Source organism: Oncorhynchus mykiss, chromosome 4, assembly GCF_013265735.2.
Source record: "Oncorhynchus mykiss isolate Arlee chromosome 4, USDA_OmykA_1.1, whole genome shotgun sequence".
NCBI classification, from domain to species: Eukaryota; Metazoa; Chordata; class Actinopteri; order Salmoniformes; family Salmonidae; genus Oncorhynchus; species Oncorhynchus mykiss.
Genome location: NC_048568.1, coordinates 11,210,365 through 11,232,349, shown reverse-complemented (window position 1 = coordinate 11,232,349; position 21,985 = coordinate 11,210,365). Strand labels below are relative to the sequence as shown.

General features: G+C 43.7%; 1 protein-coding gene and 1 pseudogene across 2 annotated transcripts in view; one reads left to right on the top strand and one right to left on the bottom strand.

Annotated features, from left to right (window-relative positions):
• Nucleotides 1-2,221: 2,221 nt before the first annotated feature.
• LOC110521042 lies at nt 2,222-12,138 on the top strand (annotated as a pseudogene).
• A 308-nt stretch (nt 12,139-12,446) lies between these two features.
• The window catches only part of LOC110522075 (serine/threonine-protein kinase D3), a 52,150-nt gene continuing 42,611 nt past the window's right edge, over nt 12,447-21,985 (bottom strand). For both annotated transcript variants that reach the window (XM_036975625.1, XM_036975626.1), the window contains exons 11-18: nt 19,374-19,426; nt 19,145-19,217; nt 18,539-18,645; nt 17,937-18,098; nt 17,659-17,757; nt 17,202-17,469; nt 16,254-16,339; nt 12,447-16,026 (exon numbers count right to left, since the gene is read on the bottom strand). In XM_036975625.1, coding sequence (XP_036831520.1) covers nt 15,853-16,026; nt 16,254-16,339; nt 17,202-17,469; nt 17,659-17,757; nt 17,937-18,098; nt 18,539-18,645; nt 19,145-19,217; nt 19,374-19,426 — 1,022 coding nt within the window. In that variant the 3' untranslated portion in view covers nt 12,447-15,852. The remainder of the gene's footprint in view (nt 16,027-16,253; nt 16,340-17,201; nt 17,470-17,658; nt 17,758-17,936; nt 18,099-18,538; nt 18,646-19,144; nt 19,218-19,373; nt 19,427-21,985) is intronic.

Genomic DNA, 21,985 nt, shown 5'->3' with positions numbered 1-21,985 from the left:
ACCAGCTCGGAAACAAGATTGCATAGCGGAGAAGGTACGGTGGGAATCGAAATGGTCGGTGATCTGTTTGTTAACTTGGCTTTTGAAGACCTTAGAAAGGCAGGGTAGGATAGATATGGGTCTAGAGGGTCTCACCCTTTGAAGAGGGGGATGACTGCGGCAGCTTTCCAAATTTTGGGGATCTCAGATGATACGAAAGAGAGGTTGAACAAGCTAGTAATAGGGGTTGCAACAATTTCAGTGAATAATTTTAGGAATAGAGGGTCCAGATTGTCTAGCCCTGCTGAATTGTAGGGGTCCAGATTTTGCAGCTCTTTCAGAACATCAGCTATCTAGATTTGGGTGAAGGAGAAATGGGGGAGGCTTGGGCAAGTTCTAGTGAGGGGTGCAGGGCTGTTGACCGGGGTAGCCAGGTGGAAAGCATGGCCAGCCGTAGAAAACGCTGATTGAAATTCTCAATTATTGGGGATTTATCGGTGGTGACAGTGTTTCCTAGCCTCAGTGCAGTGGGCAGCTGGGAGGAGGTGCTCTTATTCTCCATGGACTTTACAGTGTCCCAGAACATTTTGGAGTTAGTGCTACAGGATGCAAATTTCTGTTTGAAAAAGCTAGCCTTTGCTTTCCTAACTGCCTGTGTATATTGGTTCCTAACTTCCCTGAAAAGTTGCATATCGCGGGGGCTATTCGATGCTAATGCTATACGCCACAGAATGTTTTTGTGCTGGTCAAGGGCAGTCAGGTCTGGAGTGAACCAAGGGCTGTATCTGTTCCTAGTCCAACATTTTTTGAATGGGGCATGCTTATTTAAGATGGTGAGGAACGCACTTTTAAAGAATAACCAGGCATCCTCTATTGATGGAATGAGGTCAATATCCTTCCAGGACACCCGGGCTACGTCGATTAGAAAGGCCTGCTCGCTGAAGTGTTTTAGGGAGTGTTTGACAGTGATGAGGGGTGGTCGCTTGACCGCAGGCCCATTACAGACATAGGCAATGAGGCAGTGATTGCTGAGATCCTGGTTGAAGACAGCAGAGGTGTATTTGGAGGGCAGGTTGGTTAAGATGATATCGATGAGTATGCACGTGTTTACGAATTTGGGGTTGTACCTGGTGGGTTCATTGATAATTTGTGTGAGATTGAGGGCATCAAGCTCAGATTGTAGGATGGCTGGGGTGTTAAGCATGTCCCAGTTTAGGTCACCTAACGGCACAAGCTCTGAAGATAGATGGGGGGCATTCAATTCACATATGGTGTCCAGGGCACAGCTGGGGGTAGAAGGTGGTCTATAGCAAGCGGCAACGGTAAGAGACTTGTTTCTGGAGAGGTTGATTTTTAAAAGTAGAAGCTCAAATTGTTTGGACACAGACTTGGATAGTAAGACAGAACTCTGCAGGCTATCCCTGCAGTAGATTGAAACTCCGCCCCCTTTGGCAGTCCTGTCTTGTCGGAAAATGTTATAGTTAAGGATGTACATTTCTGGGTTTTTGGTGGTCTTCCTAAGCCAGGATTCAGACACGGCTAGGACATCCGGGTTGGCAGAGGGCAGTGAATTAAGCAAACTTAGGGAGGAGACTTCTAATGTTAACATGCATGAAACCAAAATAGATATTGTAGCCCAAGGAGTGGCTTTTGGGCCTATTCGGCTAGCCGGGAGATGGGCCTAGCAATGGCTAACTGACTACTAGCTAGTAGCTGGCTAGCTTTTGATGGGGGTATAAAAAATAGCAGATCCGTACCACATTGGGTGAGGCTGGTTGCAGGAGAGTATATTCAGTCTGTAGATGGAAATTGATATTACAATATATACAACCATTTTACAACAAAAAAAAGGAAAAACTATATTTACACGGGACACGACGAAACACGTCTGACTGCTACGCCATCTTGGGTGGACCAAACACTTTTGAATCTGCTAGCTTGCTAGTTGGCTACACTCGTGGAGTCTGAGGAATTAATGCATCTTCTGCCAAAGTCTGTCATGTAAAGATGGACTGTAAATTGACAAGATATTGTACGTAGGCCTATGAAACGCAGTTAGCTGATCCCTGCCGGTGTGCTTTCAGTTGTCTCTCTCATGCTACTGTGCAGTCAGGCTTGATGTCCCTTTCTGGGAAAGTATAACGTTAGTGGCCTACTGTTACAGTGGAACATTGTCTGAGTGTTGTAACTAGCTAGATAACTGTGTCAATTAGGACAGTTAGAGCACTGCAGAGTTTTAGCAATGTCCTTGTCTGCCCTTGTCCACCACCATCATCTGGTAAGATCAGTTTCTCTATTTCAGCCTTACTAGTTATGGATATCTCTCATTGGAATTGTATCCACAGTCATTTCAGTCTATGTCTAGTTTCTATCAGAAATCTGTATCTAAATGTTAACTTCTTCTTTATAGTTAGATCATGGAGCAGATAAACTAATGCCAGGGAACTCAATCCTATCTCAGTGGCAGAGTACATGAGGTTCTCACTAACCCAGTCAAGGTAGGTAACTACCACCTGATCAATTCACACGCACGCACACCCACACAGTACAGAAACCAGTCAGACAGTGCCACTATTCTTTAAAGATATGTTTGTTTCAGAGATGAAACGGTCTGTTTATTTTCCAGGGCTATTATGTGCAGAATGATATGCTTGGGCCAGATGGAGATTTCATCACAATGCCAGAAATTAGTCAGATCTTTGGGGAGGTAAGCATTTTCATCACAACCATATTTCAATTCATGTTAATCAATACATGTATGGATTGCTGTGTTGTAGATGTATGCATATACATGCTTGATCAACAGTCTTTCTATGTTCGAGTTTCTTTATGTTGTTCCATACCAATGCCCTGAGTGATGATGATGATGGTTTCAGCTTATCCTTTCTCTGTCTGTAGCTGCTGGGGATCTGGTGTTTAAGCGAGTGGATGGGAGCAGGGAAGCCCAGTCACTTCCAGTTAGTGGAGTTTGGACCAGGAAGAGGCTCCTTGGCCAATGACATTCTCAGTATGTACAGTACCATTCACAAGTATGTACAGTACCATTCACAAGTTTGGACACACCTACTCATTCAAGTGTTTTTCTTTATTTTTACTATTTTCTACATTGTACAATAATAGTGAAGACATCAAAACTTTGAAATAACACATATGGAATCATGTAGTAACCAAAAAAGTGTAAAACAAATCTAAATATATTTGAGATTCTTCAAAGTAGCCACTCTTTGCCTTGATGACAGCTTTGCACACTCTTGGCATTCTCTCAACCAGCTTCATGAGGTAGTCACCTGGAATGCATTTCAATTACCATGTGTGCCTTGTTAAAAGGATTTTCTTTCCTTAATGCATTTGAGCCAATCAGTTGTGTTGTGACAAGGTAGGAGTGGTATACAGAAGATGGTCTTTTACCAAATAGGGCTAAGTCCATATAATGGCAAGAACAGCTCAAATAAGCAAAGAGAAATGACAGTCAATCATTACTTTAAGACATGAAGGTCAGTCAATCTGGAAAATGGCAAGAGCTTTGAAAGTTTCTTCAAGTGCAGTTGCAAAAAACATCAAGCGCTATGATGAAACTGGCTCTCATGAGGACCGCCACAGGAAAAGAAGACCCAGAGTTATTTCTGCTGCAGAGGATACGTTCATTAGAGTTACCAGCTTCAGAAATTGCAGCCCAAATAAATGCTTCACCGAGTTCAAGTAACAGACACATCTCTTCATCAACTATTCAGAAGGCCTTCATAATTGAATTGCCACAAAGAAACCACTACTAAAGGACACCAATAATAAGAAGACACTTGCTTGGGCCAAGAAACACAAGCAATGGATATTAGACCTGTGGAAACCTGTCCTTCGGTCTGATGAGTCCTAATTTGAGATTTTTAGCTCCAAACGCTGTGTCTTTGTGAGATGCAGAGTAGGTGAACGGATGATCTCCACGTGTGGTTCCCACCGTGAAGCATGGAAGAGGAGGTGTGATGTGGGGGTGCTGTGCTGCAGCGATACGCCACAGCGATACGCCATACCATCTGGTTTGCGCTTAATGGGACTAAGAAGGACAGTGATGGAGTGCTGCATCAGATGACCTGGCCTCCACAATCACCCGACCTCAACCCAATTGAGATGATTTGAGATTGAGATGAGGAAAAGCAGCTAACAAGTTCTCAGCATATTTGGGAACTCCTTCAAGGCAGTTGGGAAATTATTCCTCATGAAGCTGGTTGAGAGAAAAGGGTGGCTTCTTTGAAGAATCTCAAATAAATTTTGATTTAACACTTTTTTTTGCTTACTACATGATTCCATATGTGTTATTTCATAGTTGTCATGTCTTCACTATTCTACAATGTAGAATTCTTTTTTAACTAAAGAAAAAACCTTGAAAGAGTAGATGTGTTTAAACTTTGGACTGGTACTGTATGCCCAGTCTCGTGATGCTATGTCCTACTACTACATGACCAAATGCTTTGTAAACAGACGGTATTCATGTGAGTTCAATATATGACCAGTGGAGGGAGCAATTTCCACATTTAGTCCATCAATCTAATAAGCTAAACTGCGAAACAATACGCTGTCTCTCTGTCTGCGTTGTCCAGGTCATCAGTCACCTGCATGGGGCCCTGGGTGGGGCTGCTGTCTCCGTGCACCTTGTGGAGGTGAGTTCTAAACTGAGCCAGGCTCTGACGAGGGACCAGAGCCAGGTGTGGGCCAGGAAGGATGAGCCTGTGTACCGCCAGGGGACCACCACCACAGGCCTCCCCATCTCCTGGTACCGCAACCTGGATGACGTCCCCAGAGGTAGTAATCTATAGTTGAGGTAATTGTAGTTAATCTTAATTGAGTTAATCTCATGTTGGATTACGTGTCTAGAGGTAGTATAGAAACTTGGCTGGAGACTAATGATGCATGTTTTAATACCTAATCATTTAGCTATGGTAAGAGTTTAATACATTTCATTTACTGGGTGTGAATTTGTTATTGACTGGCACTTTTTTTTCTTTCATACAGGCTTCAGCAATCTACCTTGCTCATGAGTTCTTTGATGCCTTACCCATCCACAAATTCCAGGTACGTTTACTTTATCAGCTATTTGGATTAGACATATAGATCTTGATAACAGATTGTAAGTGCCATTTGATCCGTTGTGCATTGATTGTGACGTGGGCACAGAGAACAAAGGGCTGGAGGGAGGTGATGGTGGATATTGACCTAGACGAGCCAGGCAAGCTGAGGTTTGTCATAGTGCCAGCTCCCACTTTTTTATTTTTTTATTTTATTTATTTATTTTATTTATTTATTTTTACCCCTTTTTCTCCCCAATTTCGTGGTATCCAATTGTTGTAGTAGCTACTATCTTGTCTCATCGCTACAACTCCCGTACGGGCTCGGGAGAGACGAAGGTTGAAAGTCATGCGTCATACACAACCCAACCAAGCCGCACTGCTTCTTAACACAGCGTGCATCCAACCCGGAAGCCAGCCGCACCAATGTGTCGGAGGAAACACCGTGCACCTGGCAACCTTGGTTAGTGCGCACTGCGCCCGGCCCGCCACAGGAGTCGCTGGTGCGCGACGAGACAAGGACATCCCTACCGACCAATCCCTCCCTAACCCGGACGACGCTAGGCCAATTGTGCGTCGCCCCACGGACCTCCCGGTCGCGAACCCATGGACTCTGATGGCACAGCTGGCGCTGCAGTACAGCGCCCTTAACCACTGCGCCACCCGGGAGGCCAGCTCGCACTCTTGCCTCTCCTCAGCTCATACAGGTGAGTGCTGATTAAAGGTCGAATGCAGCTGTTTTTTATTTATTTTTATGTCAATATCAAATCATTTCTGTGTAACAATTAAAGAACATTACTGTGGTTGTTTTCAATTAAAATTGCCAAAAAGAAACAAAAATGCTTCTTAGCAAAGAGCAATTTCTCAAGCAAGAAGCAAGCTAGAAAGGTAGGACTGTCTGGGAGTGGTCTGAATGGGGATGGGAGGTCACCAGGCAGGCCAAAACTCCATACCACCAAAACAGGCTGAAATTTCAGGTGGTCTTTTCAAACAAGCCTTACACTAAAAGTACATTATCATCAATTTCACAGTATTATTCCAACCTCCAACCTCCCCTTTTCCCCCCTTAGAACAGCCTCAATTCATCGGTGCATGGACTCTACGAGGTGTCGAAAGTGTTCCACACGGATGCTGGCCACACGGATGTTGACTCCAATGCTTCCCACAGTTGTGTCAAGTTGGACCATACTTGAGAGACGCAAGAAACTGTTGAGCGTGGGGGGAAAAAAGCATTGCAGTTCTTGACACAAACCCATGTGCCTACTACGATACTCCGTTCAAAGACACTTACATTTTTTTACTTTCTCATTCACCCTCTGAATGGCACACAATCCATGCCAATTCATTTCAATTGTCTCAAGGCTTAAAAATCCTTCTTTAACTCGTCTCCTCCCCTTCATCGACACTTATTGAAGTGGATTTAACATGTGACATTAATTGAGGGGTCATTACTTTCACCTGGTCAGTCTGTCATGGAAAGAGCAGGTGTTTCTAATGTTTTGTACACTCGGTGTATATACAGTTGAAGTCGGAAGTTTACATACACTTAGGTGGGAGTCATTAAAACTATTTTTTTCAACCACTCCACTAATTTCTTGTTAACTAACTATAGTTTTGGCAAGTCAGTTAGGACATCTACTTTGTGCATGACACAAGTAATTTTTCCAACAATTGTTTACAGACATATTATTTCACTTATAATTCACTGTATCACAATTCGAGTGGGTCAGAAGTTTACATTCACTAAGTGTACTGTGCCTTTAAACAGCTTGGAAATTTCTAGAAAATGATGTCATGGCTTTAGAAGCTTCTGATAGGCTAATTGACATCATTTGAGTCAATTGGAGGTGTACCTGTGGATGTATTTCAAGTCCAACCTTCAAACTCACTGCCTCTTTGCTTGACATCATGGGAAAATCAAAAGAAATTAGCCAAGACCTCAGAAAAAATTGTAGAGTCTCGTTCATTATTATGAGCAATTTCCTAACTCCTGAAGGTACCATGTTCATCTGTACAAACAATAGTACGCAAGTATAAACGCCATGGGACCACGCAGCCGCCATACCGCTCGGGAAGAAGACACGTTCTGTCTCCTAGAGATTAATGTATTTTGGTGTGAAAAGTGCAAATCAATCCCAGAACAACAGCAGGACCTTGTGAAGATGCTGGAGGAAACAGGTACGTACAAAAGTATCTATATCCACAGTAAAATACAAATCCTATATCGAAATAACCTGAAAGGCCCCTCAGCATGGAAGAAGCCACTGCCCCAAAACTACCATAAAAAAGCCAGACTACAGTTTGCAACTGCACATGGGGACAAAGATTGTACTTTTTGGCGAAATGTCCTCTGGTCTGATGAAACACAAAAATAACTGTTTGGAAGGAAAAGGGGGAGGCTTGCAAGCCGAAGAACACCATCCCAACCGTGAAGCACGGGGGTGGCAGCATCATGTTGTGGGGGTGCTTTGCTGTTGGAGGGACTGGTGCACTTTACAAAATAGATGGCATCATGAGGGAGGAAAATGATGTGGATATATTGAAGCAACATCTCAAGACATCAGTCAGGAAGTTAAAGCTTGGTCGCAAATGGGTCTTTCAATTGGACAATGACCCCAAGCATACTTTCAAAGCTGTGGCAAAATGGCTTAAGGACAACAAAGTCAAGGTATTGGAGTGGCCATCACAAAGCCCTGACCTCAATCCTATAGAAAATGTGTAGGCAGAACTGAAAAGGTGTGTGCGAGCAAGGAGGCCTACAAATCTGACTCAGTTACACCAGCTCTGTCTGGAGGAATGGGCCAGAATTCACCCAACTTATTGTGGGAAGCTTGTGGAAGGCTACCCAAAACGTTTGACCCAAGTTAAACAATTTAAAGGCAATGCTATCAAATACTAATTGAGTGTATGTAAACTTCTGACCCACTGGGAATGTGATGAAAGAAATAAAAGCTGAAATAAATCATTCTCTCTGCTATTATTCTGACATCTCACATTCTTAAAATAAAGTGGTGATCCTAACTGACCTAAGATGGAATTTTTACTAGGATTTAATGTCAGAAATGTTGATAAACTGAGTTTTATATGTATTTGGCGTAAGGTGTATGTAAACTGTAAAACACAGGAAAATCACATTTTTGATTCAGTTTTTCTTGAGTTTTGTATCATATTGTACAACAGCTGATGAAACTAACACTGTAAAAGTGTGAAGAAATGTGATCAATATTATTTCCTGATAGTTGCTGGTTGAAAATATAATTCACACTTAACCGGTTTTGCATGGGTGTGGTTTTGGCTTGCATGGTGACATCACCAGGCGGTATCAGTTAATATACCAATAAATGAGAGTTCCAAACCTCTCTGCCAATAACAGCCACTTTTGTGACCCAGAAATGATTTTAAATTGAGATTAAAACGGCTGCATTGAGCCTTTAACTTTTTTTAAATTACAAAGATTATTAAAACAAAAAAACGGTTCAATATCTTTGCCTAAGCCTTTGTTTTATGGTACATAGACACAAACACACCCACAAATTGCTCAACAAACTCCTTTTTCCTTAAAAGTTTGACGACTCTCCAGCATCTGTCTTTTATTACCCACGTTTATGCAATATATACAGTACCAACCTATTTCATCTGGTCTCACTGGAAGAGTGCAGGGGCTTTGAACAGCGTGCCAAAGACTGACATCATGAGTGATCTTGGGTGAAACCCCCTTACTGGTTTGAGATCCCGACTAATGGCTGCAGCCTGTGCCTGACAGGCATGTGTATCTCAGGTTCCACATATTGTAGTAGAGTTTATTAACCTTAACGCTGTTCTCTTTACGCTCGCCATGGTTAAAAGCAGTACATAATCGTCTCTGGTGCTCCGCTCTTTCATCACTGTGGTCTAATGGAGTTTCCATTAGAAGTAGATAGGCCTATCGCTTTTAATACTCCACTTGAGTCTCTTTTTCCCATCAACATGTGTTCCCCGATTGGTCTAAGGGTGTGTCCCAAATCGCACCCTATTCCCTATATAGTGCACTACTTTTGACCAGGGCCCACAGGGTAGTGCACTATATAGGGGAATATGGTGCCATTTGGGATGCGTCTTATCCCACCCAGGCAAGCCCCTCCTTTTGGTTCTGTGTTGCCTAGGGGCTTGGAGCCGGTGCTGCTTAGTGGAGATGATTTGGAAGTGAAGCCATGTATGATTGATGATGTGTGTTCTCAGGCCTCTGTGTGTTGGCCGGGGCTTCACACAGACGAGGTAAGCAGAGCCGCTCTTGTTTTTGTTCTGAAACCCCTCACCTCCTAGGCAGGTGAAGTGAGACGGCTCGTGGAGGTCTGCCCGGAGGGAGGGGTCATCGTCCAGCAACTGGCCAATCGGATCGCAGAGGACGGGGGCGCAGCACTGATTGCAGACTACGGGCACGGCGGGACCAAGACGGACACATTCAGAGTACGTACCATCATGTCTCCAACTTGGCCCATTTATCAGCAGATTTTAATACGGTCTCGGTTTGTGTGTGTCTCTGACTTAGTGTGTATGGTAATGTGATTAGCCGAACAAGCCTCAGCGACAAGGAAACCGATGCAGGAAGCCGACATGCCTCTCTTGCCCTTTGCTGGTGACACACGGAAATCAGGGTCAACTGCCCTCCAGTCCTGTTCCTCGTGCTCCACACGAACCTAGCCCCATCTGGCCCCTATTAAGAGGGGTGGGCTCTCACTGCATGGCTCTCTGGCTCTGGGACTCACTAAATTATGTGATGAAAAGGGGGGCTGGGGGAGGTTCAAACAAGCGGCCCCCTCCTTCAGAAGACATATGGCAGGGAACTGCACAATCCCATCTGTGAACAAGGCGTCCATGGTTCAGGACGGCTCACGCTTATGTCACAAGTGACTACATGAAGATATTATCAGCTGTTGCTTGTGAAAGGAAGCACCTGATTTGGAATAAGAAAAAAAAATAAGAAAAAGGAAATATTTAACAACTAACAAATTAAGTCAAATGTAACAATACACCAATAACAAACTATTGTAGTCATGCGTCATGTTGTCATAACACCAGGCCGCCTCTCCTGTCCCCCACCCCCAGGGTTTCAAAGATCATAAGCTCCATGATGTCCTAGCGTCCCCTGGCTCTGCTGACCTTACTGCTGACGTGGACTTCAGTTGCCTGATTAAGATGGCTGGAGCTACGGTGGTCTGCATGGGGCCTGTTTGTCAAAGAGACTTCCTGAAAAATATGGGCATCGATACAAGTGGGAAGAAACCCTGTGTTCACACAGCATTATTCCACTTATTTATACATGAGGCTAAGGTGACTATTGTACACTGAACAAAAATATAAACACAACATGTAAAGTGTTGGTCCCATGTTTCATGAGCTGAAATAAAAGATCCCAGAAATGTTCCTTGCGCCCAAAAAGCGCAAGGAACACATTTGTTTGTGAACACATTTTCAACTGGCTGATCGGGGCTTTCAAGAGCACTTGGGATAAACGTTTTACTTTGCCCTCTACTCAATTAGCGTTGTCCAATTGCAATGTTGGGTTTCTCTTCAGGTTCTGCTGAGGAAATGTGCAGACCCGTCTATAAAGGCTGAGCTGATCCAGGGCTATGACATGCTGACCAACCCCCAGAAGATGGGCGAGAGGTTCCAGTTCTTCACCATGCTCAACCACAGTCGGCTCACCAGCCCTGAGCAGTCCAAGGGGGGTGAGAAGATGGCCCCGGTTCCCAAGAAAGCCCCAACACCCCTGCCTGTGACTAGCTTCAGTGAGCTTGGCCTCTCGTGAAAAGCGTAGCCAGAGACCCACCATGGGTTCCAACAGAGACTGCACTGCAGAGGCTGTGAATGTGAACTCGCCTGTGAAGGCACTTAAAATTCGCACCCTTGAATTTAGTACTATACCTTGATTATATACAAAAGACCTTCGGAAGCAATAGGGTTTGGTCTGAATTTAGTTTGAAAAGTTGAGCTTATGTGCTAATCAAATCTAGGAATGATGCACCCTGAGGGACGATGGCAACTGATATCTTTCTTTATCATATATATATGTTAATTAAAGCAACATGTAATTCAGAGGGGTACGGAATGTAAATGTTCTCAGTCAGAAGAACGTCACCCCAGGTCACTGCGTTTCAAGCTTTAGGAATACGGCTCCGCTCTGCTCCTGTCTTTTGGAAGGAAACTATTAATGGGCCACGTGGTGCCTGGCTGCCTTAACATCTTGAACCAATTGGGTGAGCGTGGCGTTCGTAGATAGCAGCCATGTCCCAACTGGCACCCGATTCCCTATGTAGTGCGCTACTTTTGACCAGAGCCCTGGTCAAAGGTGGTGCACTACATAGGGCATAGGGTGCCATTTGGGATGCGAGTCAGCCACTCGCAGCATGCTGTGTTTTGCTCTGACAGGCTCGCCCTTGCTGCACCAGTAGCAATTAAAAGAGACTATTACACAGGACTATCACCGTAGCCAAAATAACCAGACAGTCCTACTGAAGGGAGGCCAATGTGAAGCTAAGATATTAAAGTCTTGATGATTAAAAGTGATCACACAACATTTTTCTTGTGTATATTATATAGCTGTACCATCTTTGTCTGGGAATCACATAATGCACAGAGTATTTTCCTTATGTTTATGTGATCATTTGATTAAGACTGAAAATGTTTATGGTATTTAATCCAGTATATTTATACCTGGAAGGAACATGTCGATTTCTGAGAAAGGCAACAGACATTTATTTTGTTTTCTGGGGCCTTCTGTAGGCCTCAACATGTGGTGCTATCATTACACAGCAGTAGTTAGCCATTTATTTTCTTCCCCAGCCACAAATGGCTCTGTTCATCTAACATATGGCACAATGAAATGTGACAGGCTCCACTGGCACTCTGTGACATTTGGTTTTAATTACAGAGATTAGAGCCATAAAAAAGGGCACTTTACCCCAGTTCTTATGTTTCCCAAATGGTACCCTATATAGTGCACTATGTGCCATTAAGAGGATGAATGGCCAAGACAAAAGATTGAAGTGCCTTTGAACAGGGTATGTAGGTGCCAGATGCACCGGTTTGTGTCAAGAACTGCAAAGCTGCTGTTTTTTTCATCGTCAACAGTTTCCCATGTGTATCAAGAATGGTTCACCACCCAAAGGACCTCCAGCCAACTTGACACAACTGTGAGAAGCATTGGAGTGAACATGGGCCAGCATCCCTGTGGAACACTTTCGACACCTTGTAGAGCCCATGCCCTGACTAATTAAGGCTGTTCTGAGGGCAAAAGGGAGTGCAACTCAATATTAGGAAGGTGTTATTAATGTTTTCAACACTGTGTAATCTTACATCAATGTAAAAAAAAATAAAAAATAAGGACCAATTGTAAACGAGCTGCAAATGAAATGAGTACATTCTCTGCAGTGCTGTCCGAGAAAATGTTTTATTAGATATGTCAATATTGAAATAAAGAAAAAAACGGACATCTGCCAATCCAGTGGCAACACAAACTACAAATGAATCTCAGGTTTAAGTCATTACCCTTCTACATTAACTTTGTATACTGAAAATACAGTATACTGTATGGCGAAGTTCCGAACGTTGTTTCACCGTCCAAAGTGGTTGGGTTGAGACCGAATTAGGCTGATACCAAAGTAAGGAGAGGGAGAAGAAAACATATTGGTGTCTCAATTAAGTCACTTGGTGTTTTCACAAAAGAAAAATCTGCATTTTTTTGGGGGCCCGGCGCACAGTTGCACAGTCAATTAATTGTGCATTCATTCCTTCTACTCGTTTACTGTATGTTTTAACTGGGTATCCTGCGGTGAGCATGACAAGTCTGCACTTGGTTCCAGCGATGTATTTAATTTCTGATGGACTTGTATGTTATTAAGGCCATCACTCAATGAGACATGGTCAATTCGTGATTTAGGTTGGGATGGGAAAAACACTCTAAACACAGAGAAAATGTAACACGGGTGCGCACGCTCGCACGCACACGGTATTGAAGGCATGGTAAGCCACGTTCCTCTTCTTCTCTCTATGACACATTTAGGATTTCTCTCTTCAGCAAACATGTTGCATTCATTGTATTATTACAGAGTACGGAGTAAATGTTTCTGCTGCTTTCTCTGTATCCTCCCATGCTTTCACTGTGCTCAGACGTTTGGCTACATCCCAAATGGCGCTCTATTCCCTACATAGGGAATAGCTCTGGTCAGAATTAGTGCACTGTATAGGGAATAGGGTGCCATTTGGGATGCATCCGTGGTGAATCTGCTGGACTACTTGGCTCTGCAGCCCTCTCACCGGAGTACAGCAGTAGCTCTGGCCTTGGGTGGACCCAGTCAACCATACATACACAACAGGACAAAGGACATAAGGAACAACAAGGTATTGGTCATGTAACGAAACAAGGAAGGAAGGGAAAGAAATAAGGCAAAGCTTTGAGAAGGCCCATCGGTTCTTGAACAAAAATCATATATTTGGTACTTGGAAAAACATTTATCAACTATCTTTACTTCATTAAAAAATATAACATTTGTAAGCTAACGGTATGGCTGAGAGCAGAGAGTTCATATCTACAATTTCCTAGGCTTGGTTATCATTGAGCAATCATATCAATGTTTTTCTGACACTTAGCACTGTACTCCATTTAGATGACATCCAGAATGTTTGTAGGGTAGAATCCTAAAATAGAATTACTTCTATTAATTATATTTCTACGGGTATAATTCTCAGGCTTTTTTTTTTTAAATCTGTGGAGCAGCTGCTGATTGGTTCACAACGTCATTCAAAGCATCCAATAAGGGAGCCAGAGATTACAGTTACCTAAAAGTGCAAAAAAACATCTCACCGAATAAGCAAAATAAATATATATGTGGTCAGTGACCAGTGTATAAGGTACACCCATCTAGTACCGGGTCGGACCACCTTTGTCTCCAGAACAGCCTGAATTGTTTGGGAAATGGAAACGTTGCTCAATTGGTAACAAGGGATCTAACGTATGCCTTGTTACCAATTGAGCAGCCTCTATCGTTGACACCAGGCAGGATGAGCCTATGGTCTCATGCTTCTTACGCCAAATCCTGACTCTGCAATCCACATGACGAAACAGGAACCGGGATTTGTTGGATGTTTTTCCACTCCTCAATTGTCCAGTGTTGGTGATCGCGTGCCCACTGAAGCCACTTCTTATTGTTTTTAGCTGATAGGAGTGGAACCCGGTGAGGTCGTCTGCTGTAATAGCCCATCCGTGACAAGGACAGACGAGTTGTGCGTTCCGAGATGCCGTTCTGCACACCACTGTTGTACTGCACCGTTATTTGCCTCTTCATGGCCCGCCTGTTAGCTTGCACGATTCTTGCCATTCTCCTTCAAGCGCTCATCAACGAGCTGTTTTCGCCTACAGGACTATTGCTGGCTAGATGTTTTTCGTTTACCGTTCTCAGTAAACCCCAGACACCGTCGTGCGTGAAAAGCCCAGGAGAGCGGACGTTTCTGAGATACCGGAACAGGCGTGCCTGGCACCGACAATCATACCCCGCTCAAAGTTGCTTAGGTCACTCGTCTTACCCATTCTAACGTTTAAGCGAATAGTAACTGAATGTCTCGATGCCTGTCTGCCTGCTTTATATAGCAAGCCACGGCCACGTGACTCACTGTCTGTAGGAGTGAACCATTTTCGTGAACGGGATGGTGTAGCTAATAAACTAGCCACTGAGTGAATATCCACGACATTAGTATATTTTGTATTAAAAGGATACTACAGGAGATTGGCAATTAAGCCCTTTATCTACTTCCCCAGTCAGATTAACTCGTGGGTACCATTTTTATGTCTCTGCGTGCAGTTTGAAGGAAGTTGCTAACTAGTGTTAGTGCAATTGCTAACTAGCGTTAGCGCAATGACTGGGAGTCTATGGTAACTGCTAGCATGCTAGTAGATTCCATAGACTGCCAGGCATATCCCGCTAACGCTAGTTAGCATTGGCTTGCGAAAATACCTCTTACTTCCTTCATGCTGGATGAAGAGACATAAAAATGGTACCCACGAGATCATCTGACTCTTGGGAAGGAAAGTGATTAATTGCAAGAATCCCAAAGTATCCCTTTAAGTGTTCCAGTTCAATAGCATTACATAAAACCAATAGAAAGAAAAGTTTTCCAAAATTAGCACTCTCATGGTAAACTAACAATTGAATGTAGTCGTGGCGAGATTTCAAACACACATGTTAAACTAACAACATTAAAACAATATGCTATTGAAGCTGAAAAGCTTGACTGTTTCTCGGTCTCCAGGATTTGGTCTAAAGTAACCATATTTTATAGAAACCCCTTTTCTGGGTTGAAAGGCAGTGCAAATGTTTATTACTGTTGCTGGGGGAATCCCTATCTAACCAACCCACAAAGGTAATGTATGTCTTTCAGGCTCATGAGACACACTGTATATTATGGCTTGTAGAGAAGGCAGCCGGCGGAGAAAGACGCCATGTCTCTGGAATGTGAAGAAAACAAAACAACCTAAAGATACTTGATCATCACCCCCTCCCTCACAACACCATCGTGTGTTCCCATGTCATGGTACTGTACCACCCCACTGCTGCCTGTCCACTGCATCGCCTCCTGTCTGTTCCATGTAGTAGTGCACGATTACACCTTCATGCACATACATGTAGGCTAATATATGCATCTCTGCCTGTTTAAGCTTACAGTCTCAGCCAGGAGTGGCAGGTTCCAGGGACCCAAGCACTAGCCATGAGACTCAGAGTCCCAGGATGCCCTGTGAACTCCTCCTGAAACACGTGCATCCTGCAGGCAGTCCTCCCGGCCACTAGGGGTCCTCCTCCATGTCGTCCAGATTGGGTGCCATGATGAAGTGCTTGGGGTAGTGCAGGCTTCTCTCGTCGGCGTACTCCTCCCAGCGGGTGTCGTCGCTCTCGTGGGTGATGTAGCGCTCCCCTCGGCGTGTCTCAAACTCCCGGAGGTCCAGCCACGTCTGATAATCCTGGAGGAGGGATGGGAAGCGTATAGGTTAAGTGTATTGTCATTAGCAAACTGCAAGAAGAAGCCTAGGAGAAGTAGCTTATCATAGATCCTTAGACGGAGTGAGTCCTTTTTTTTTATATAACAGAGTGAACTGTGAACACCATAGAGATGTGTTGCATTTAAATGATGTGACGGACATGGTGTGACTGAAGGTAGCTCCTCCTAGTCAATGTCCAGGTGTGTTACCTGGAGCCAGGGGTGACTGAGAGACTTGTCCACACTGTAGCGCTTCCTCATCTTCACCTGGAGGAGGTTGTTGATCAGGTCCGTGGCTGTGAGTGGATGGACAAACATGCACAACATCAACATGAGAAACAAGGGAGATCTACATTTCCATCCAGCACAAGCTCTCCCCAGTCTGGCCACTCCAGACAAGTGCTCGATTTTATACACCTGTCAGCAAACGGGTGTGGCTGAAATAGTCAAATCCACTCATTTGAAGGGGTGTCCATATACTTTTTTATATAGAGTGTACATGGCTACCTCTAGGTTGAGTCAATTAGGACTACACAAATAGTACGCTGTTATCAGTCTCAAAGTAACAAAGACAGTTCCAAAGACACTTCCAAAGAGTTGAGCAGTAGGCTTCTTTTTCTGAGGGGAGAGACTGAAAAAGACCACACTGAGAAAGGTGAAGACAGAAACTAAGGCGGTCTACTGGTCAACCCAATAGGAACACACGCTACATCCCAAATGGCACCCTTTTCCATTTACGGTGCACTACTTTTGACCAGAGCCCTATGGGCCTTATAGGGTGCCATTTGGGATGGAGCCACAGTCTAGTTTTGACCAGGAGTAAACCCCAAGAGATCCCACTGTAAGTACACTGAGTGAGTCAACAGTGTATTTATCCTGTAATGGCCAATTACTTGGTGATTACAGGGTTGGTGACTGTGAAAAGCGCCAGTGCATGACTATTGTCTAGAATCTACTTACAAAGCGAGAGTGCTATAGATGGCTCTCAAAATAAATGATCCATAATAGCAAAATTGGACATGTTGTAAAGAAGGAAAAAAACATGTATTTTTGATCATAAAAAAAACAGTGCGTCCTCAATGACACCGTATTCGCTATATAGTGCACTATAAAGGGAATACGGTGTCATTTGGGATGCACCCACCCACTCGCTCTTACCCTCTCCAGAGATGTCCTTCCAGGGGTTGGGAGGATACATGAAGGCAGCGTTGTGGATCTGGTCGTTGATGTCCTCGTCCTCGTTGAAGGGGAAGGTCCCGCTGAGGCTGACGTAAACGATCACGCCCACCGACCACATGTCCAGGGAACGGTTGTAGCCTTTACTGCGTAGGACCTCAGGCGCCAAGTAGGCGGGCGTGCCCACCACGGAGCGCCTGAACGACTTCTCGCCGATGATGCGAGCGAAGCCGAAGTCACAAAGCTTCACCTATAGGAACACACATAGGAACCAAGGTCATCATTGTGCTGCCATCCTTGTGCTGCCAATGGTAAGTTCCATTTTGAATGCTTTAGTAAGCAAAGTAATTATAAGTAATTGATCTGGTTAAATAAATCAAAATCACAATGAGCCCAATAGCCCAGTCCGCTTGTTGTGGTGGACAGCTCATGTACTCACCTGAGGGAAGGGCTCTGCAGAAGCCAGCAGCACATTCTCAGGCTTCAGGTCACAGTGAACGATGTTCTTAAAATGGAGATGCCTCAAAGCCACCAGGATCTGTGGGTCACGAAGCACATGGGGAGACTTACTATTGGCTGAGCTGTGGTAATTACAGTGGCTTACCAGTATTGTGTAATTGTCTCTAGGGTACAGGAACAATTACACAGTAATAAAAACACTTTGCGTAAAGTGTTACTGTGGTTCATTAGTATAAATGATATTTTTCTATAACTGACCTGTGTGACTAGGAACTTGGTGAGACGCTCAGGGAGCTTGCTCTTCTCACTGGACAAGATCATCTCCAGCATGTCGCCATGGAGCTTCTCCATGACAACAAAGACCCGCTCGGGAGTCTCGAACATGCACTCCAGGTTGACGATCCCAGGATGGTGAAGGTTCTGACAGGCAGGGAGACAGGGATTTAATTCAATTCTAAATGTAATATTTATCCCTGACGTGCAATTAGGGAGAAGGAGACCTAGGATATACCGAAACGTGTTCTCTATGTGCTTGGTGACAGATGACCTCCACTATGCAGAGGATAGTGCTGCAGGCACATTAGATGTTTTTTTTAAATTATCAACTAACACCACACTCCACAAATGGAGATATGTATACACCAGGGTCCACAGACGCACTTTGAAATCAGAAAAAGTACATCATTACTTCAGAATAGCTCTTCAAGGGTCTAACCCGGGACTCCAAACTGGATCTCTACGTTTTACTAATGTTCTTCAGTGAAACTATAGCGAAACGTAGCTAACAAGATTCAGATTCCCAGGCTATCGGGGTCTAGACTGGCTGTGAAAGAGCCAGGCTTCACAGTCCCTTTGTCTACCTGGAGAATAGCCACCTCGTTCCTCAGCTGGCTCTCCTGCTTGGTAGGGAACCTCATCTTGTCGATGATTTTGATGGCCACGTCTCTCCCAGTCTTTCTGTGTTTACCTAAGCACGGACATTAAAAAGATAAATCACAGGCTACTCCCTGCAGACTGTTCCAAATGAACTGTCTGTATTTCTTCCTCTGTCTCCAACTATAGAATAGACCGACGGCGAGGAATTCCACTAATAAAAGTTTATTTGCAAAGCATACAAAGAAAAACAAGCTTAGTAGCCTCCCTCTCCCTGTGAATTAAAGCCACTATAAAGAGAAGAAAACATGGCTGGATGGATGTACATGAAGCCAAAGGGAAGGGAACTCTGCTGCTACCACGCTCTCCAACCAAGGTGCATGAATTGAGGAGCAAACTGAAGTGAAGAGGAAATTCAGAAACTCTAAGGAAGACTGTGGAAGTTGATTCAAAAAAATAGCTTTGTTACTGTTAAAAGCAACAACAAAAAAGCTCTTTTCAACTTCCACGGTCCTGAAGAGTTGCTGAATTTCCTTCCCACTTCACAATGTACATAAAGCCAATGGAACTACTGTAGAGTCAGTCTGACTTACCTCCATACACAATCCCAAACTGGCCCGACCCCAGGACCTCATCAGCAAAGATCTGGTAGACTGAACTGATATCCTAAAAAAAAAAGATAAAAAACATATTTCACTAAACAGACAATCCATCTAACATTTTGCAGACATTTTTAAATATTCCTAAATCACTCAGTTATCAGGAATGCTTGTGAAGCTGTAGCTATACATATCTAATATGAGGTCTTTGATATACACTTACCACGTTCTCTGTGATCTGTGAGTTAGACACTGATATGCTGATTGAAAGGTCCTCTGAAGAGACAAGAAAAATATTCTGTGAGGCTCTGGAAACAGTAAATGATCAAGCTCTATTTGAAGCAGGTCCAAGGAAAGGAAACATGATTATATTCTTAATTGTCAAAAGCTTGGACACACCTACTCATTCCAGGGTTTTTCTTTATTTTTGACTATTTTCTACATTGTAGAATAATAGTGAAGACATCCAAACAACGAAATAACACATATGGAATCATGTAGTAACCAAGAAAGTGTTAAACAAATCAAAATATATTTTATGTTTGAGATTCCTCAAAGTATCCACAATTTGACTTAATGACAGGTTGGCATTCTCTCAACCAGCTTCATGAGGTAGTCACCTGGAATGCATTTCAATTAACAGGTGTGCCTAGTTAAAAGTTCATTTTTTTGAATTTCTTTCCTTCTTAATGCTTTTGAGTTATGACAAGGTCTGGAGTGGTATACAGACGATAGCCCTAAGACCAAGTCCATAACAAATAAGCAAAGATAAATGACAGTCCATCATGACTTTAAGGCATGAAGGTCAGTCAATCCGGACCATTTCAAGATCTTTGAAAGTTTCTTCAAGTGCAGTCGCAAAAAACATCATGCTCTATGATGAAATTGGCTGTCATGAGGACTGCATCAGGAAAGGAAGACCCAGAGTTACCTCTGCTGCAGAGGATAAGTTCATTTGAGTTACCAGCCTCAGAAATTGCAGCCCAAATAAATGCTTCACAGAGTTCAAGTAACAGACACATCTCAACATCAACTGTTCTGAGGAGACTGTGTGAATCAGGCCTTCATGGTCGAATTTAGCGCAAAGAAACAATTACAAAAGGACACCAATAATAAAACAAACACGAGCAATGGAAATTAGACCAGTGGAAATCTGTCCTTTGGTCTGATGAGTCCAAATTTGAGATTTCTGGTTCCAACCGCCGTGTCTTTGTGAGACGCAGAGTAGGTGAACGGATGATCTCCGCATGTGTGGTTCCCACCGTGAAGCATGGAGGAGGAGATGTGATGGTGTGGGGGTGCTTTGCTGGTGACACTCTGTGATTTATTTAGAATTCAAGGCACAATTAACCAGCATGGCTACCACAGCATTCTGCAGCGATACGCCATCCCATCTGGTTTGCAGTTATTTTTCAACAGGACAATGACCCAACACACCTCTAGGCTGTGTAAGGGCAATTTTACAAAGAAGTAGTAATGGAGTGCTGCACCAGATGACCTGGCCTCCACAATCACCCGACCTCAACCCAATTGAGATGGTTTGGTATGAGTTGGACCGCAGAGTGAAGGAAAAGCAGCCAACAAGTGCTCAGCATATGTGGGAACTCCTTCAAAACTGTTGGAAAAGCTTTCCAGGTGAAGCTGGTTGAGAGAATGCCAAGCATGTGCAAAGCTGTCATCAAGGCAAACGGTGGCCACTTTGAAGAAACTAAAATATTAAACATATTTTTATTTGTTTTAACCCATTTTTGGTTAACGTGATTCCATGTGTTATTTCATAGTTTTGATGTCTTCACTATTATTCTACAATGTATAAAATAGTAAAAATAAATAAAAACCCTTGAGTAGGTGTGTCCAAACCTTTGACTGGTACTGTATATTTAAAGTAGATATGATGCTTAACTATTCAAGCTAAATTGATTGAATCGTTTCCCCTCTATCAATCTACACAACAATAACCCATAATGACAAAGACATGTATTTTTTTTGTCTATTAAAAATAAAAAACGGAAATCACATTTGCATAAGTATTCAGACCCTTTACTTTACTTTGTTGAAGCACCTTTGGCAGCATTTACAGCCTTACAGCTTCTTGGGTATGACGCTACCAGCTTAGCACACCTGTATTTGGGGAGTTTCTCCCATTCTTTGCAGATCCTCTCAAGCTCTGTTAGATTGAATGGGGAGCGTTGCTGCACAGCTATTTTCAGGTCTCCCCAGAGATGTTATATCGGGTTCAAGTCCGGGCTCTGGCTGGGCCACTTAAGGACATTCAGAGACTTGTCCCGAAGCCACTCATGCGCTGTCTTGGCTGTGTGCTTAGGGCCCTTGTCCTGTTGGAAGGTGAACCTTCACCCAGCCTGAGGTCCTGAGCGCATAAGAGAAGGTTTTCATCAAGAATCTCTCTGTACTTTGCTCCGTTCATCTTTCCCTCGATCCTGACTAGTCTCCCAGTCCCTGAAAAACCTCCCCACAGCATGATGCTTCCACCACCATGCTTCACCGTAAGGATGGTGCCAGGTTTCCTTTAGAAGGGACGCTTTGCATTTAGGCTAAAGAGTTCAATCTTGTTTTCATCAAAGCAGAGAATCTTGTTTCTCATGGTCTGAGAGTCCTTTAGGGCCTTTTTGGCAAACTCCAAGCGGGCTGTCATAATCCCGTCTCTGAGCTCTACGTACAATTCCTTCGACCTCATGGCTTAGTTTTTGCACTGACATGCACTGTCATGTCCAATCAATTGAATTTACCACCGGTGGACTCCAATCAAATTGTAGAAACATCTCAAGGATGATCAATGGAATCAGGATGCATCTGAACTCAATTTCAAGTCTCATA